The sequence below is a fragment of the Anopheles darlingi genome, chromosome 2 (genome assembly GCF_943734745.1).
Source record: "Anopheles darlingi chromosome 2, idAnoDarlMG_H_01, whole genome shotgun sequence".
Classification (NCBI taxonomy): domain Eukaryota; kingdom Metazoa; phylum Arthropoda; class Insecta; order Diptera; family Culicidae; genus Anopheles; species Anopheles darlingi.
In genome coordinates this window covers 6238697-6257500 of record NC_064874.1, presented here as the reverse complement: position 1 = coordinate 6257500, position 18804 = coordinate 6238697, and the positions used below count along the sequence as shown (strand labels likewise).

The 18804-nt window shown below is 49.2% G+C and overlaps 1 protein-coding gene across 1 annotated transcript in view; it reads right to left on the bottom strand.

Moving 5' to 3' along the window:
- Positions 1 to 10265, bottom strand: part of LOC125952623 (fatty acyl-CoA reductase 1-like) — a 15207-nt gene extending 4942 nt beyond the window's left edge. Inside the window, exons 1-2 of the mRNA XM_049682214.1 lie at positions 9663 to 10265; positions 9066 to 9156 (exon numbers count right to left, since the gene is read on the bottom strand). Of these exons, the coding sequence (XP_049538171.1) occupies positions 9066 to 9156; positions 9663 to 9757 (186 nt within the window). The 5' untranslated portion in view covers positions 9758 to 10265. The remainder of the gene's footprint in view (positions 1 to 9065; positions 9157 to 9662) is intronic.
- Positions 10266 to 18804: the final 8539 nt, after the last annotated feature.

The following is an 18804-nucleotide window of genomic DNA, read 5'->3' as shown; positions in this document are numbered from 1 at the left end:
GTTTCTGCTAGTGTTTCGGAATGGAACGGAATTCCACCGTATAATGACATCCGTGGGCCGTGGTTGCGGTGTCCAAATAAATCACGCGACCGACCACGAGAGGCACCGGAGCGCATCTGCTAGACGAGATACACGTCGCCGGGTTACACGGATTATTGTCCAATTTGTGCATTTCATTACAGTCTTCCCATTACGTCGCCCACAGCCACCGAGGCCGCCGTCACACTGGGTTTGCCAAATTTTCTGCCAACTTTTATGCAGAAGGTCGTCCGGGGCTTGGCAGTAATTTATCAACCGCGGCACACCGCGGCATATTATGCTGGCGGAGCGACGCATTATATGGATGAGAAATAGTGACAAAGCGCAGCGTGGCTACTACATAAATATTCCAACTTTTTTTTTTGTCTATTTCTTTACCGAGGTGACGACGTCTGTCAAACTTTGACCCTGTTCGAGAAATTGTCTTCGGACTTTCGGCGGGCATCCGAGTAGGCAAAGAGCAGGCGCGTGCGCTTACTCGGGTGAGCGGGCCTGAGGGTGGGCCTAAGATCGAGAACCCACAACGACCCATACTGGTTTTCGCTCGCTGCATCATCACCACCACTACCACCACCACCACTAGCCACTAGCCACTAGCCACCAACCACCAGCGGTGGTGTCTGAAGGCAAGCCTAGTTGGTTGGCTAATATGCTAGGTTTTTGAGAAAACGCTGAACGTCAGGTCAAACACGGTACGAGTGCCTACTGGGACCGGTTGGTAAGGCCTACGGCGACACCGGAATGCTGTCGCTGACGCCGACGCTTCAGGGCGATTTTAAGTCATCGTCGTCGTCGTCGTCGTCGTCGTCGTCGTCAACGCCGACGACTACTGGCCCCGACTGGTGGCGAAGGTTACCTGCCCGGTGGGTAACGTGCTCAGGGGTGGGTTCTCCTCTCTTCCCTCGCCACCACCTCGTTACCGGATCCTCGTTAGTCGATAGGCCAGTTCTAAGGTCGGGGAGATTTCGGCAGTCATTAGCGGTGGCCACCACCGAAAGGTCTTACCGGACCGATCACCAAAGTCCCATGTGGGTGCGCATGCGTGCGTGAGTGCTTGGTCTTGGGTGTCCCAGGGAGCAACCCGCCATTCAAGGGTCACCGCGAAAGGGGAATCCGCTCACTCCGCCAGCAGCAGCCAGAGTTGACGAACGAATACCTCCATATAAAAGAAAGGCACTCTGCACTCCGCAGCGCATTCCGATGGATTCGGTCACCCACCGAAGATGCCGAAGAGCATTCGTAGTAGTAGTAGTAGTAGTAGTAGTTTTAGTAGTCCTACTCTTGCCCTTTTCTATTAGCTCTGCTTGGTGGCGGCCGACCGCACACGGTCAACGGGATCATAAAAGAAAGAAGGGGGAGAAATATCATCACCTAAGATTTCAGCCTCTTAGCGTTCTGTCGCAACTGTGTGGTTTTGAGGTGGTCGAAGCGATAACGATTTGGTATTCCGGATTCGAGTGCCCTTTGGCCCCGATACATTTGTGCAATCGAACCTTCGAGCCAGCGGCCGTACCGTGGGCCGAACTGCCAGAGAGATGCAGCAATCGAAGCAGCGCAACGGTGTGCGGGAATTTGTGGCGGATGCCTCGAGAAGACGAGGAATCCGTGCGATAGCGAACCTTCCTCGCCAGAAAAAAAAAAAAACAGGTTCCTTGGGAGACTTTTTAACCAGACCCATCTCGTAACCTTTGTTGCTGTTTCATCTTTTAATTAATTGACACCTAATCCACGCCACAAATTGACGCACATTAATCGTTTGCTGTGATTCGGACTCACGGGTCCAGAAGGGCCGATTTAGTCAGTCAATCATAGGGAAACATGAAGGCTGCATGGAATTATGGTTCCAGCACGCGCAACATGCATGGTTTTGCATATTTCAAGTCTCGGTCGCCGACCTACTAAACACAGGTGTCGAGTGTCGTTCGTTGGCCCCTGTGTGAGCAAAAAATCTGTAACACATTCCTGCCCCACCCGACCGGTCGGAACAAGCGGAATAATCGGAATTCATTTGAATAATTCTCGAATACACGAGCGCCTTCCGCGATGTCGCGATTAAAAGACGCCGTAAAACACCGGTTAAGTCGGACGGTGTCCTTGTTCGTGTGTCTCTCCCTCTCGTGCAAGGCGTTAATGGAACGTATTGTCCTAAAACGTTCGCACCTCGTTGCTACTGGATTTACACCATCAAACGCTTATCAGTGAGCTGCATAATGTGATTAAGATAAAGTCGTGTATGTACCGATGTATGCACACCCTGTAGAATTCTGTGTTCTGGTTCTGGTGTTCTGGTTGCAAATTGAACTTGAGGATACTTTTGCCCTAATGGAAGTATAGCGGAGCGCGATGCTTTCGCGAACAGCAGCACCACCTCCTCGAAAGCCAACGAGATGCCAAACAAGTTTGTCCGAATCCCGGATAATGTTTCGCGAAATTTCTTTCCTGTAAAAAAAAAACCTGTTGCTGAATCCGCGAGTCGGATCCGAAACGTGTTTTTGGGGCTGTTTCGGAATAAATTTTTTGCTCAGTTGAGTGGCAGTTATCACTAAAACTTAGGCGAGAGATGCTACAGGAAATTTATGGAATTATGTTTTTTTTTTTGCCTATTTTGTATCGGTGCGTCATAGAATGGACGGGGATCGGCCGTTCCGGTACGACTGGCTGGAAGTTTATGCAAATTAGTTTGCGATTTTTTGTTTATGTTTTTTTGCGATTATATTTCAGCTTCATTTTGTTTTTTTGGAGGGGAGTAAGGGGGGTGGGGGCGGGGAGGGGGGTACAGGAAGAAGCCGGATTGTGATCTTCTCGATCGATCGATCGATCGAGGTCATACGAAGATTTCTTTTACTGTCCGGATGTGGATGTGGAAAGGTGTATCCGCGCCAGCTCCCACCCGCCCGACCATCGACCCGTCATTAACATATCGAGTTCGGGTGTTTGGCAATGGAAGCATCTAGGTTCAGCTGAGTTCGTTGGTTGCCGGTGCTAGAGATTTGATGTTTTGTTCCCCCGGAATGGTGACCTTGCAGTATTTCCATAAAGAAGACCAGAATTTTCGAGATCTTTCACATCTCTATCAACGGTCTTATGTTGTCTTAATGTCGCAACACGCCATACGTTGATGTGTGAAATGCGTATTGCGATTGATACAGGCGATACAGATACAGGTGAGAGGAATGTTCATAACAATCACCTGACCACAATCTGACATTCACGGATCGTCTGGTCAAGAACTGGCGTTGGGTTCTACTCGGATCGCCAGTACGCTCACAGAGAAGAATCTAGTGCCAGGCGGACAGGCCTGATTGGCTGATTGACTCGGCCACGGAATTTGTATTCCCCTTTGCGCTCGCCGTGCTAGTTGTGACGTTTGCAATTGCGACGAACGGGGCGGCGCTGGGTAATTAAGATTCTCCCGCTGTACTTCCTGATTCGCTTCCATGGGGTGCACGGCAAAGCAAGGAATCCATTTTCGGAGCCCGACCGTACTTGAATGCTTGAACGTTGCTTTAGCGAATCCGTCGATGACTGGCGACTGACGACTGACGACTGACAACGCCGAAGACCACGTTGTACAACTTTCAAATGCCGCCTGACCTCGAACCGGCATTAATAAATGTTTGTCTACCCGAACGAAAGATGGGAGGTTTCGGAAGAGGTTGATCTGTTTGAGTTGGACCCTAAAAACTCCTGGACCGGATCAGGGGGTTAGGAACCGACACTTGTTTGTCGGTCCTGTCGGGAGGGGGAGGTCGGCACGTAATCATTTCTCAAATCGTTTCCGGTACGTGCTTGCGGGGCAGGCGGCTCCGACGTCACCGACAATCGTTTCGACGGCGATCAAAAATGGATACCAAGGTCGCGGTTTAATATTTGGTCCAGCGTCGGATGGCGACGCCTGGGGCTACGGTGGTACCGCAGCGTAAGACCCTGAACGTTAAGTGAATTGCTGCTTAAGTATTGCGTACGGTTAAACCTAATCTGTAAACCAAAGGGATGGCGCCAAACCAGCGCATCCGTTCGCATCCGGTGAAACCATCAATCATCAAAGGTCAGCATCATCGACTGGGCACTACATCGATGCTCACATAACCTTCGACCCTTGATGTAACCAAGAATAGTGCGAAAAGCCGATGGCGTCGTTCACTTTCGCTGCGGCTACTAGCTTCAGGGCCGCATTTTTTCCAGTTCAATGTTTTGTTGCTGTTGGTCCACACGACGGACGGAGTGTGGAGAGATGAGATGAAGAAGAGATAGAAAGTGTGGGAGAGGGACAGTAAAAGACAGAGTGAAAGAGCTGGCAAACATTGCCTAAGATTTAACAGCTCGGTTTTGACCCCGGCAACCCGGTAACGCAATACCCAAAAACATTGATTTGACAGTCACGATTGGCCCGACTTCGACACCTCCGTGGTCCGGCCGATCTATCGGGCACCAGCACGCTCACACCATTGGTGTGCCATTGGTTGGCGGCCCAAACTGTCCTGAAAAGTGTGCCGCAGGAGACGACGACGACGACGACGACGACGACGACGACGACGACAGCAAACATGACCCGTGGTGCCGTTTGTTGTGACCGAATGCAAAAAGCACGTAAGTAAGGTAAGGAGCAGCACGTTGAGGTACGCTGCATGATCAGCATAACGCACACCCGACGTGGTTGCTCGTTATGGAACTTCATCTTCCCATCTAACGGTCTCGGGGCAGCAGCAGCAGTTCCCGTTTTTGACACAAAAATTCGGTACCTCCAAAAAAGAAAACAATAATAAACAATCGCGCACATTATTTTGGCGACATTTGTCGACGTTAGTATCCAAAAGCGTGCGATACGTTTGCACTTGCACTTAACATTCAATCACGATGGCGACGGAAGGCTTTTAGTCCAAGTAGATCTCATAATCGCGATAAGCAAACCAAACACAAGCACAGGTAGCCCGCGTTGCTGACGGATAGAAGTGTCGTCGTGACAGGGTTACCCCTTGAGTGTCGATCGACAGCCTAGTGTGACTGCGCACGCGTGGCAATCGTTGAGTTATTCGAGTGGGTGGCCTCAAGTCTGTCACATAAATATATGGTTCAATGGGCCATTGAAAGTGTCGTCGTCGTTGTCGTCGTCGTCACCGGCAGTGGTAATAGCGGATGTAGGGGGATGCTCTCCAGTGACACGCGATACGGCGTTGCTGGTCAACTCGGAACGCGCGTTATGTTGTTTTCGGTGCGCTCGTTGCGTTGCGCGATTGACCCAGGTCGAGGTTTGCGAAATGCACACACATCACATCGGTCGCTTCTGCCACCTCGTAACCCTCGGTGGGATGAATGGCGAAGCGAAAGGGTAAGGGATACGAAGGGAGGCGGGGTCGTGCCATCGTACTGAACACAAGGGGAGGCATGGCGGACCGAGTCAGGGTCGGCTAGGTGGTAGATCCATGGTGAGTGATCACATAATCGCACCATTTTCTTGACATCCGACCAGCAAATATCAGCCCAGCGCTCCTACCACTACCACCACGAACACAGGCCGTGGGGTTTGGAAGTGCGGTGTGGCGTTGCGGCGGAGTCGCGGTCGGCGAGTAAGAAAATATTATCTGTTTTTTTTTTTCGTTTCGGTTTTGTTCCTCTCTGCCCAGAGCGTCTTTAATCATCCACTTTCACGTTGCGTGTCAATCGCGTGTTTTTTTTTTGTGGGGTTTATTTTTTCGGCGCTCAGCCATTGTTACGGAAGCAAAGGATTTACCAATGATGTGAGAGCTGACCGCTCGGCAGGAGTGTGTGTGTGTGGTAGCGATATTGCATCTCTAGCCGCTCGGGTCTTTTTCGGTGGAATGGCCAAATGGCGACAACGCCGGCTTCCTTACACACCGAGGGCAAGCTATCAGTGATGGCCGAGTACAACCGAGCGGAACGGCTGTTAGCAACGTCTGACACGCTTGTTGAACGTCTTGACTCTTGTGTGTGTTGCGATGAAATCATAAAAGTGAGTGACTAGTAAAATAATAAATTCTAATCGTCGATCGTCGCAGTTATAGGGCCACCAATCATTAGCTGGGACGCTTGAGGTGCGACTGATGTAAGTTCGCTTTCGGTCGGGGGTATCAAATACGTTGGACAACGTGAAGAAAGCTTTTTTTGTTGTGCTTCTTCAATTGATGTCCCAAAGACGGGTCACGGCGACGGCGACGGCGACGGCTTGGCCAGCTGATTAAAGCTAAATTGCTAATGTGGATACGGTTAATGTAAGGCACTTCGTCGTTCGGTAACTGCCGGCAAGCGAAGGCTAATGATGTTTCTGATTAATGGACGTAAACACTTTGAAATTCAATCTCTCTCTCTCTCTCTCTCTCTCTCTGTTTCTCTCTCTCTCTCTTTCTCTCTCTCTCTCTCACTCTCTCTCTCTCTTTCTCTGTGTCATGCTACGTCGATCAGCAGGATGCAGGGAAATTTCCGACCGTAACTCTTCTCGCAAACAATGAAGCTGGGGAGCTGAAGGAATTGTCAGTATCATCACTATTCAGCGAATCTACTGGTGCCACTGATGATGATGATAATGATGATGGTGACGAGAATCGGTGATGCTGATCCGTGTGAAAACGAACAAAAAAACCGCTTTATATCATTCAACGCGCGCCTCGGTCGCTCGCACGCTCGCGCAAAAACAAACGACTTCACCATAAGCGAGAAACCCCATTTGCTGTTTGTTATTGGTATTGCCGGTCGTTATAGATTTGGCAGAGCAATGAGACGCCAGCATGTCGTGTCGGGCGTCGGTAGTGAGCCGAGAATATGCGAGAACGTGTGCCGATGCTACTTAACGATAGCGATGGCAACACCAAGCACCTCGCGACCCGCCACCGGACTAGACCGTGCGAATGGAGTGTTCCCATTCGATGTGGAATATTTTTCAACCAGTGTTTTTTCCCCACGCTCTCCATCTTCGAAACGATTTATCATCGTCTCAACAGGTGACGCACTGGTACCAATGCCAATGCGTGTTAGCTGTAGGCTGCTCAGCTACACCACCACAGTCTGTCACCGTTCTGAACCCTTCGAGCCGTTTGCGTAACCATTGAGCTAGCAACGACCGACGGTTGGTCGTTCTCAATTACTGGAATGGCTACAGGGGAGTGCAGAGTCCGAGGGAATTGATTTTAGAACGAATAAAATCGTGTTCAAAACCCATTAGCGTCATCGTCACACGCACTAGCATGGAGCTAGAACTGGATCACGATCGGAATGATCGCTCAGTCGGTGAGCAGGCGTCCTAGTGGGGCCTAGAGTGGAGGGACGCCTACCGGTTACCGCTGTCTAACGCCAAAAGCATGCTCTAATACAGCAACCTTGTGCGGTGTGCAGGTCGAGCGATGTTGCAACACCACCTGTCTACCGCCGATGGCGACCAACGGAGATGCAGTCTCGGCGACGAGGGCTGCGCGTCCACATAGGGGCGATATGATGATGGGGACGAGTTACAGCGAGATGCAACAGTACAAACATTGATCCGTGCTTCGTTTGTGTGTCTCGTTGATGGTCACAGTTCGTCCACCACAAAAAGCCACCAGCTGCTTTCCTTCCTTTTTGTGAAGTGAATCGTGTGTGTATTTTTCTAATCTTCCTCCCCTTGGAAGCTAATGTTGACCTGCCCACCACTGGCTACATGTGCTGGGTGTGGACCGGTGTTTCATAAATGAAAACCAAAAATGCCAATCCGCTCTGCTGGCCGGACCTTGCTGGCAACGAACGGTTCGACCTCCGCCTATACGCAACGCTCGTCTGTCATTCGAAATCCCGACGAAATTTCATCAAACGCTCCACTCTATTGGTGGTGCGCCGATGGCCACTGGATTTCCTTTCGACGGTGACCACGAACACGATTCGGCTTAGTATTGGGATGTGCGGCGCGGGAACACACCGCCACGCTGCCCCACAAAAAAATGCGTTCCACCATAATCCCCATGTTCCGTCCGTGGCGGTCCGTCCGTGGTCGCATAATCAATAATTGTGCAACACGTGTTAATTGCTAGCGCTCTCTGTGCAGAGTGCGGAACCGCCTCTACCTACCCGTGGGGTCAAGCGGACAGAAGCGTGATGGCGGTGGTGCTATTTGCTGGACAGCAGCAACAACGCCAAAACCGCCGTGGGTCGAAAGTGAGGAAAAAGATGAAACGAGATGCGGGGAAATGTGTTGTGGAAAATCAGTTCACCCTTCCAATGGTGACGCTAGGATGGTCAGGGTTTATGACACTCTTTGAGGGTTTTACAAGGTCCACCATTACACAGCTGATTCCAATATTTCAACCATTCATTCTCGTGTAAGCTTTCCCTTTCAATAAAATTCGTCCATCCAAATATCGCGCAGCGATTGACTGTTGTTGATCCAAATGTGGCGATGACGATGTCATCTAAGCAACCTTAGCAACCAAAAGGGACTTAAACAAAGTAACCATTGGGCCATTTCATGGTACGTAAACAGCAGCCACAAATCAGTCAGTCAGTGTTGTGCTCTCTACTTTCGTGAAATAACGATTTACGTAGAAGAAAGTTAATCACCGCGTCGCTAGTGCTATTAAATCAGCAAATCAACGACCAGAGCCTAGACGAAACGGTATGTTAACCAAAGGATATCTTCTTTCACTCGTTCATCAACCTCGTGATAGTAAAATGATCTGGCATCGACTTCGATCGACCGGAAAATCCATTTAATCTGCTTGTGGCCCTTCAGCAGCAGCAGCAGCAGCTGCTGCTGCGGCTTTTGGGCTCGGGCTTAGCCAACGCAGGTGTTTGCCGCTTGGTGGCCAAAAGTCAATGGCCAAAAAGATTAATTCCCTCGATTCGTAGCGCATGGAAGCTCGCGTTTCGTTTTCGACCAAAGCGAGTGGCTCTTTCGAAACATTCACTATCGAAGATGTTCACCGCTAAGATCTGATGGCATTGCATCATGGCAACGGGGGGCGATCGGATGTTCCGAGTTTCCGAACCAAGTGATCAAGCCATGCTGCTGCCCTGCTGGTCGGTATTACCGCCGCACTACTTACCGGCGACGAGCAGAGCGTCTTGATGCGCTGCTCCGGCTGCGTGTTCTTCTTTTCGCGCACCATCAGAATGACTTCCTTCACTTCGCAGGTACTGTCGAACGGAAAGGTGGTGGGCCGAGCCGGGGGAAAACAGTGAAATGGGAAATAAACAGAAAATTAGTTTTCGTTTTGGGGTTTATCCTGTTTCTGATTTTTGGGAGGTGGTGGGGTGACGTTGTCATGGCGACCAAGCAAGAGGAAGGGTAGGTCTCTCCATGTCTCTTTGTTCCACCTTTTCTGCCATCTTTCCCTTTTAATCTGTATCACTCTCTCTCTCCCTCTTTCTCTTTCTTTTTCTCTCTCTCTCTCTGGCTTTGTGCAAAACTACCGAACGACGGAAAACCATTTGCAAACTGGCAGGTCGGTTGAGGTTGCGAGGGAACACTAACGACATGAAAGCCAACCAAAAAACCAGCTGTTCCGGGTCCGAGTTCGAAGCGGGCCTGGCGGGTCCGGAATTGTCATTGTGGAATGTAAAACAATGCGCAATGAATTGGGCAAAACAAAGGCCGGCCGGACGAAAAAGGGTTGTTTAAAATGGCGCGATGTTTTGCTTACCGAAGCAGCTTTTCCACCACGATCTTCCCGATGAATCCAGTGCCACCGGTCACGAACACCACCTTGTCCCGATAGAACGCACTTATGTCCGACATTTTGATGGCCGTGCGCGCGTCTTGTGTTTTCACACCACTGGCTGGCTAGGTTTCGCGATTTCACTGTTACAACACGGCTGATGGATCTCTCTCTCTCCCTCTCTCTATCTATTTATCTCCTGCTCTATCTCCGGCTGTATGTGCAGCAGGATCTAGTGCTGCACTTGGATGGCGCAATTGCCACCCTTCCTGTGGCTGGCAGAGGCCGAGACTTCGGATGCACTAACGTTTGCTAATTGTTTTATCAACACCTTCTCACTGAAGCACTGAGGATCGCACTGTTCACAGGCACCGAGAGCACGCCACAGCCACCGGTTTTCACCCACGTTTGACGGTCGATCATAGAAAGTCCCCTGCCAAAAGCGATTCGCCCGCAGGATGGTTTCCACAACACGTTCAATTAACCAACGATTTTCACCAACGTCACACTACTGCGCCTTTGTTGTTATTGTTGCTGTTGCTGCTGGTGTTGCTGAGGTGAAGGCGCTGCTGACCACCCGTACTGGTCGACCGCTGACAGAGAACTGGCGAACTAGCGTCCGAGGTGGATGGTGCGCACCTATCGGGCCCTCGATGCCACACACCACACCACATCCCCCGACCGCCACCGTTAATAGCTAGTGCCGGGGCTGAGCAACGTTTGGCAAATTCGGCGGTTTCGGCCGTTCGGTTAGACGACAAGGTATTGGATTTGGATTTGAGGGATCGGACGAGCCTTTGGCGACCTTTGGCCCGGGTCGAGATGAGACGATCGATCGTTGTCTCTCCGCTGGGGTGCTTGAGTGTTGGTATCGATATCGAGGCTGAGAATCACTTGTAATTGATTCGATGGTTCAACGTGTTTCTCTCTCGTGCACGGGCAATTAATGGTCGAAATGATCCAATGGTACCAAGCGTGGGGTATAGTATTACCTACATACATAAAAGGATTGGTAGAAATTTCTAAACAACCGAAACATAAAAGGATTGGTAGAATTTTCTATCGAGGCTGAGAATCACTTGTAATTGATTCGATGGTTCAACGTGTTTCTCTCTCGTGCACGGGCAATTAATGGTCGAAATGATCCAATGGTACCAAGCGTGGGGTATAGTATTACCTACATACATAAAAGGATTGGTAGAAATTTCTGGTAAGACAAATACTCCACATGAAATGCTGTTTTCTTCCTTCGCTCTCTTTCTCTCTCTCTTGCTCTCTCTCTCTTTCTCTTTCTTTCTCCCTTCTGTTCGCTCTTCCATTTCCTGCTCCCTTCTGGAAAGTTTTCATTTTCGGGAGTGACATCATCAGCATTGGACTCGCGTGCAGTTTGCACGGGGCCAGAGGATCTGCCGAGGCGGCACACTGGGTTTGCCCGATCAAGAACGCAAACACTTGGCTAGCGGTGCAGGTCCACCCCAAAACAGTGTCCCCAATTTACACTTGTACTTGTAACCGGGACGACCGTTACTGTTGTTCCCAGCGTGCCTTTTAGTGGGGCAATGATTCGGAACGAAGATCGAACGATCGTTTACACTGAAGCTGAAGCAGCCATGTGGGCAAATAGGAAGCGCGCTCGATTAAGCAAATACTGTTAGGTGACTTGGCCTTACTGCAAAGCGTTTCGGTGTTAATTTTTTTTATAGTTATTTCCGTTTTTTAAATTTTATATTGGTTGCAACATCCAGCAAGAAGCTCTGCGATCCGCTTTTAATTCATGGAAATTGCTAAATTAGCTTCACCTCTCTGCGGAGATGTGGTCGCGCTGCTAGAGGAAGAGACTGTCACTGGTTGTAGTACACAGGCCGTGTTGAGACATACTGGAGGAGATCTAGCAGACCGTATCGTGTAGGTGACCGTCACGCACGGTGCTGGTTGCTCTGAGGACAACACTATGACAACATACGGTTTCGGATTAGCAGCATTAATTTGGACTTTCGTGTTTTGAGAAAAGTGTGACGAGAGCCACAGTGTGCTCTGGTCGGAGATCAGCTGACCCTGGTGATATGGTTCACGAGGGATGGTTGGTTTATTGAAATTTGACGTTACCCCAACGTCATACCATCTCCATTCATGTCACTTCCTTTGTTCTTGCCTTGATCTTGATAGAGGACGGGCAACCGGATCGCTTAGTACGGGACAAGGTACGGTTCAACGGACAAATAGTTACGTCTGTTTAGTGTGTACGCTGCGTCCAAGACGCGCCTGACGAATGACGCTGCATACCAAGCAGTTTGCTCTCGACTGTGAAGATCTGCCGGCCATTGCCGTTGGACGCAAAAAAAAACACACACAACGCTCGAGGTAATCATAAAATCGTCAATAGTTCATTTGGTGAACCATAGGAGATAGGGGAGAGCAAGAAGGTGGAGTAGAATGGGGGAGAGGATGGGGGAGAGGATGGGGGAAGGTGATCGAAACGATCATCTTACAGTGACGGCAAAACAGTAGGATCATTTGTGGGGTATAAAAAACATGTACAGTTTTTGCGTATACGTGTGTGTCTCGTTTAGGCGTAATGGAGCAAAGGAGCCAGAGGTCCAAACCACTGCCGGATGGCGTGCTTAAAATTCACCATCAGTTTGCGTCATTGAGATTTTTTGATCCATAATTAGACGATATCCGTGTCCTGTAGCATCATCGCGCGGTGTAACCTATACTTGCCAGCTCGAAACTTCCCAGTCATTCGATCTAGTTTGCTACACTCATTCTGTCTATTTGTAAATACACGGTGCATTGCACAATGTTATTTCGCATTTCAGGGACGCGTGTAGTACGTTGCTACCGTGCTTATGATGCAAAAAAAAAAATGTATCCCATTGGGTATGCAATAGAATGTAGACCTTTTCGAATATCTAATGGATTGTTCGGTTGAGGCATGAGTTTTTCATTTTGGAAATGGATATCCAATATAACGAAGTGCAACTTATTCGCCGGAACCAGTTTTTCAGGTGTCCTTGTGTTTCAGAACAATGTGAATACTATCATGCGGCGTATCATGCTAGACGCAGCCTGAGCTGTATGCTTGGTAAATTCTTCGGTGATTGCTTTCAATCACGCATGAAACACCGGTTTCGGATTCGTGAGTCGATAGCTTCCGCGACAGCCATTAAACATTGACGTCAGTTCTAATGACTCTCATGCGATACGGAACCAATACGATTGCTCATTGCTGAGGTGTGCGCGTGTGTGTATTTCAAGTTAGGTGTTCCAGAAAGATAGAGAACGTCTTCTTAGCCCAGTTTGAGATGAAGTAACGACATTCTCGAAGATACTCCAAGGAGGATGACGGTGTTTGTCCGGAAACATATTCAATGTTTAAGAACTTTAAGATAATTTGGATTTTATCTGTCTTGTTTGCTCGTCTTGCTTTGCATATTGAACGATTATACGACGGTCCGTTGAATGCATAGCTCAAGTGGTAGTATTGGAAACCGAAAATGGAAAAACCCTAGGTTAAACGGGTTCTGCATGTTTGAAAAGTTAAAAATAAAACTCCTGAGGTGATTTGTCGCCGATCCGTGATTTCCAGCTCCCAGAATGGTCTCAGAATATTAAAATTTCCCGTTCCGCTCGTTCCAAACACTAAAAATGTCTCCATATGATGGTTTCGGTTTTAGAACTTTCTGGCAAGTAACGAAAGAGCTGACTTCCGGCTGGGTCTCTACCGTCTTTTCGCAAACTGACTGCAGGCAAGCAGACGGCTCGGGGTTTTTTGGCGAAACGAGTTCAACAGCTCATCTTCTTAAGTCTGGTTGGTTTTCGTTTCATTGACATTCAAAAACCGCCTGTCCGCCATTTATGTGGCAATCAGATTGTGAACGATGCTTCATCTCTGGTTTTCTCTCCCTCGTTGCTTCGCTTACCTGATCCCGGGCGTTGGGACGTCTGGTCAGGATTTTAGCAAACCCTTTCGCTGATATGCTAGCGTCTAGCACATCACCGCCATACATTCGAAGCTGGCGACCAAAAATACCACTATGCAAATCAGCTTCAGTGCCCGCGGTGGCTCTTCACCATGTTTGCAAAAATGTTGCTAGCGAATGAAGTGACTTCCAGCAGTGAGGGTCGCATAACTGCTAAATCGCGCCTACATCCACGATTCCGGAAAAAAGCGAAGAAGCCGCTTCGCTGCCAGATTCGAGCGCGTGTTTCACATGATTCTGCTGGGTTTTTCCAAGCAAATCGAGCCTTATGCTCGTGGCTGTATCGTTATAATGGGCTGAAAAAGAAGTTATGTAAATGAGCCGAAGCGGCATGCTGCATCGTGCCGGCGGTGCGATTGGCTGCTGCACCCATTATTGCGGCACTATCGACGCGAATGGTACGCGCATCAAGTCTACGATGTCGGCGGATCGGATAGCGAACAATAATATTTCACGTGCCGGTCCCACTCGGCTTCCACCGAAAATGCACGATCCGGTCTAGTGACCTTCACCATGAAAAGCGGATTTGATCGTTGGACCGTTGTCGTACGACTCGTGTCCAGCGATGAGTTGCCACATCATGTTGGGATTTTAATGAAAATCGAAACCATCAGTGTTTTTTCTGAAGAGTTAAGGTTGATTGTGGTTATTGGTGGGCATCATCATCTTCGCTGTCGAACGGCAGCATTGCATCGGTAACCCTCTGCCCCAAAATCCTTCGATTCCGAGCCCGAGTTCGAGTAGTACGCGGGCGGCCAGTGAAGGGCTCTGGACAAGGTTGCACCCCCCCCCCCCCCTCCCTATCTATTCGGCAGTGATGTTTGATTTGGACAGCATCGCAACCGCACATGTTTCCTATGTAACCCAAAAATCAACCGATTTCACTCTCGGCCGTTCTTTGCCCTTTGGCGACATGTTGAATTTTAATATCACTCTATTAGGCGGTGACTCTGATCGATCGCTCGCACGAACGGTGGTGATTCGGGGAACATGTCTCGAAATCAATGAAATGCAAACCTTCGATCAAACCGTTAGATGCGTATAGTCTTTGTAGTCGTATAGGCTTTATGGCTTCGAAAGTAGCAAAATGGTCGGGGCAACGCACAAAGCGGGTGCGCGCGCTACAGTGAGTCACCGGTACGGTAGCGCAGTAACGGTGACAAGAGATCTGATTTTCATTTTTCTACTCGCCCTCATGGTCAAATGGTTAGTTACCCTTCGGCGAATCCGACCGGGCGGGATGATAAATGCTGCTTTGATGTTGGGCTGTTCAACATGGATTAAAAATTCAATTCTCGCAGCGCGTAGCGTGCGACTGAAGTGATTACGATGGTAGTCGAGCTGTTAAACGCTTTGACCCTTTGAAAAACGCCCCCGGCGCTTGACTCTCTCGCTCGACTTACCAAACGGATGTTGGACTATGATTCAATCTTCGTGTCAGTACAATGAAAAGGGAAACATATGTTGGAGTTTCCATGTTATATTCAATCTTTTTTGCGGGTTACATTTCGTCGCAATTATATGTTTGGTAGAATTTCTTATTGTTGTGAATATGGAGTTATTGTTCTACTGTTAGCGATCGCAGCAAAACACTGCGAGGGATTTCTTCGGTTTTCCTCCAGTCGGTATTGCAATGAGTTGCGGGCGTTGTATTGGGATCTACTATTACGCTTAGGACGGTTCTGTTTAATGGGCAGCGGATATGAGCAAGGAGGATTAGTGAGTGTGAAGATCATAATACTCGAGAGTTGCAATGCGTTGAAATGTAGTTTAATACGCATTCTGCAGTCAACAGAGAAAGTAAAAGACTTGTAAATCAGAGTACAGGCGGTTCCGCTCAAAAGAGAGAGAAGAAGTAAAAAGAGAGAGAGAAAGAGAGAGAAAATACATTGTATTTTCAAAGCTCGCTGCCTAGGTGACGCTAGTGTCGCTGAGCTTTTTTCAAACACATGCTGCTAAGGTGATCGCGTTTTCCCCGGGAAAATTGATTTTTCCACAGGTAGTTTATAACTTTTCGTGGGTATCTGATTTTTCCTTAATTAATGAATCTTTTAAGGTGGTCGAAAATGTGTAAAAGTTATTAGATAATTCGTTAGAAACCTCATAAAGATGCAGGGGTATGAAAGTCCTGTAAATCTGGGAAAATTCGATCAAAACCAATTTACATAATTGAAATTATTTAGAAATTTGATAGAAACTGCCACTTCTTCGCTTTTTTCTCCTGAACATATAAAAAAAACTCTAACGCATAACTTTTTCTATTTCCCTTGCTACAATTAGTGAAGCTACATTTATCATAGAATTATATACTGCATATTATCCTAATTTCGGTCGATACTATTAAACAGGATTTTAACCGCAGCTTTAAATTTGTTGCTCAGGTGTAAATCATTTAAACCAACGTTCAACGATGAGTTTTCGAGTGCTCAACCGCGGTGTGTATTACATCCTACCAGCAGCGGCGTTCATATCGCTCGGCGAAGAAACCTGCAACATACATCCGTCGACCGTGATTGACATGCGCCTCCGATTATGATTGACGTTGATCCACCGTCACGCGTTAGGCCCGACACCGTTCGTGGTATCGTTAGCTGACGCCACAACCGATCGGCGTCGGGATAAGCTTAATGTTCAGCTCGACTTCAGCTGGCTCCTCTGCTAATTAGTCTTCTACTCTGTTACAGCACCACCTTCTCTCTCATGAGACATCAGTCATGACGGAGAAAAAGGGTAACAGTTTTCCGTGGTAGCCTCGAATTCCGTAACCATAAGACGAGGTTATATGACGGCATGGGTTGCGATTCGATGCGTGAAAACCGTTTCTACGCCTTTCTCGAGAGCAGACGAGTGAAAATCCGTGTCCGTGATCCTTTTATGGCGCCGTTATCACCACGCCATCACGGTGCACCCTGAGTTTTATTTTAACTTTTAAACAGGACTGTGTATCGTTCTCCAAGTAGCGGGGCCTTGCGTTATCTTGCCTGCTTTTCTTTACTTTCCCTTCCCATGCGCCTGTGTGGCCTGTCATCTGTCTTCTCAAGTGGAAGATGACGCTTTTCACGAACCGGCAGGGTGCTGGTGATCATCATCGTTTCCTTCTCTTCGCAGCACACTCTTTGGTAGGTCCTGGCAATCGACCGGCCTGTTTACCTTAAGCCCTGGGCCTTAACACCAACGAACAACACCAATACGCCATCGCAAGGATCGCCGCTCTGTTTGTAACAATTTGTTATGCTCTCGAGGGTTTTTAGAAAAGGGTTTCGCCTTGCACGATGGATGCTAGATGTGGCCGCAACAAGGATAAACAATTCCCATGGGATCGGGACCGACACACACACACACACTCGACACGAAGAAGAAGGACATTGCCTGCGGTGCAGTGGGTCCATTTCCATGTTCGCCTTGGCAACAGCACCGGAAAACCACGAGGCTGTCGAACGGCGGAGAGTTGCGGAAGGGAAAACATAAACTTTCCTCACTTCCACGCTTCAGCGCACCAGGCTCGTGGAAGGATGTGTGAGGTCGTAACTGTAAGCCACACGTCAGCCTTCCACTCTTTGCGCTGATCGCGATCGCTGATACCAACAGCAACAGCCGCATCAGTAGCACCAAGCAGCAGATGCACTCAATTTTCTCGCGTTTTATCGCTTCTCTTTTCTCTTTTCCATCGGTCGTTCGGAACCATCCCGCTGGTGGTGGCGTGTCGTGTTGCAGTTTGGGTATTTTGCCCTGCCGATGTTGGCCGACCGCCAGTGACGCGCGTTCCCGATGCCCGCTGTGACATTTGCATCGTGATCAAAGCTGTTTGGCACCGTCCAAGACGAGCGAAACCGAGAGACACCGAGAGGCCACAGCGACAGACTTTTGAAGCGGGCAGCTCATCAACAGAAGGACAGAGCGAGAGAGCGAGAGATCGAGAGTGCGTGAAAGCGAAGTTGGATGTTGGAAAAATGACTCCGATTATGGGGTTTTTCTTGTGCCCGGAGCTGCCCGAGCTGCCCGGACTGCTGCTGGGAAAGTGGGAAACCAACTAATGACGGAGAACCGGGAAGCACATGTCCCCGGGCCACCGGTCATGACAAATGGTCCGAATAAAAGTGTCAAAATAGAGCATAAATTATGCGCCCTCCTTCCGCCTTCATCGCGGCCAACCTTTTTTTCTTGTTTTGTTTTGGGTTGCTGGCCGGGTTGCTGGCTGGGTTTGGCCGGGCCGAACGGAGTGCAGCAGTGAGGCTGCGAGACCCGCGATGATGCTCTGTCACTTCGATTATCGGTTGGCCAGTCGAGTCGAGATAGTGTGCCGTGAAGCAATGCGCTTCTCCTTCTCCTTCTCTGCATTCTCTCTGGCCGTGCGAAGGACGTGAGTGAACCTCCCTCGTACCTCATCCCCGACAACAAACGATCGTTAGGAGGTTCGAGCGTCGTCCGTACTCCCAAAAACCTCGTCTCCATGTCCCGGTGTCCCTTAAACTCCCGACATCTCCGCCACGACTGTGTTGACGGACATATCCCTGGCCGAGTTGTTGTCATAGCGATGAGAGGGAAAGAGAGAAAGCGAGAAGTGGGGGGAATAGTGCAGGCGGAAGCAGGCCCAGCATGCGGCCAACAGGAAGGCAAAAGAACCCCGGGGAAAAATGGTGAACTTGAAACGATCGCTCGGTCGCTCGTCTCGTTGTGACCCCGCGCTGGGTTCCGTTCGCTCCGTGTACCGATGATCCGGTTCCGGAGAGCCACGGTTCGGCCGCGGAAATGCATCCAAATTTATTGGAAAATAAATTTCTATAATTACGAACACTTTTCTCACACCTCCTTCATTGGGTCGTTTTATCGACTCCGTTTGTTGGCAGGCTGGCTGGCTGATGTGTTTAATGTTGCTGCGTGCTGCGCAGTGAATGGTTCGCTACCAGATTGTGGGTGTGTGCATGCGTGTTTGTGTGCGAGTCGTTATTTTTTGTCGTTTCATTTACTCCATCTAAAAATATGGAAAACACTTTCCGCTCGCTTCTCGTTCGAAGTGCAATTGATTACAGAGCGAGGCGACGGCGTCAGGCCGGGATAAGGGTAATGCAAGCGAAACCATCATTTGTCGCGTCTTGAGGCAGCTTCGAAGGCTCCTCCGATACAGCATTCACTTCGCGCGATGT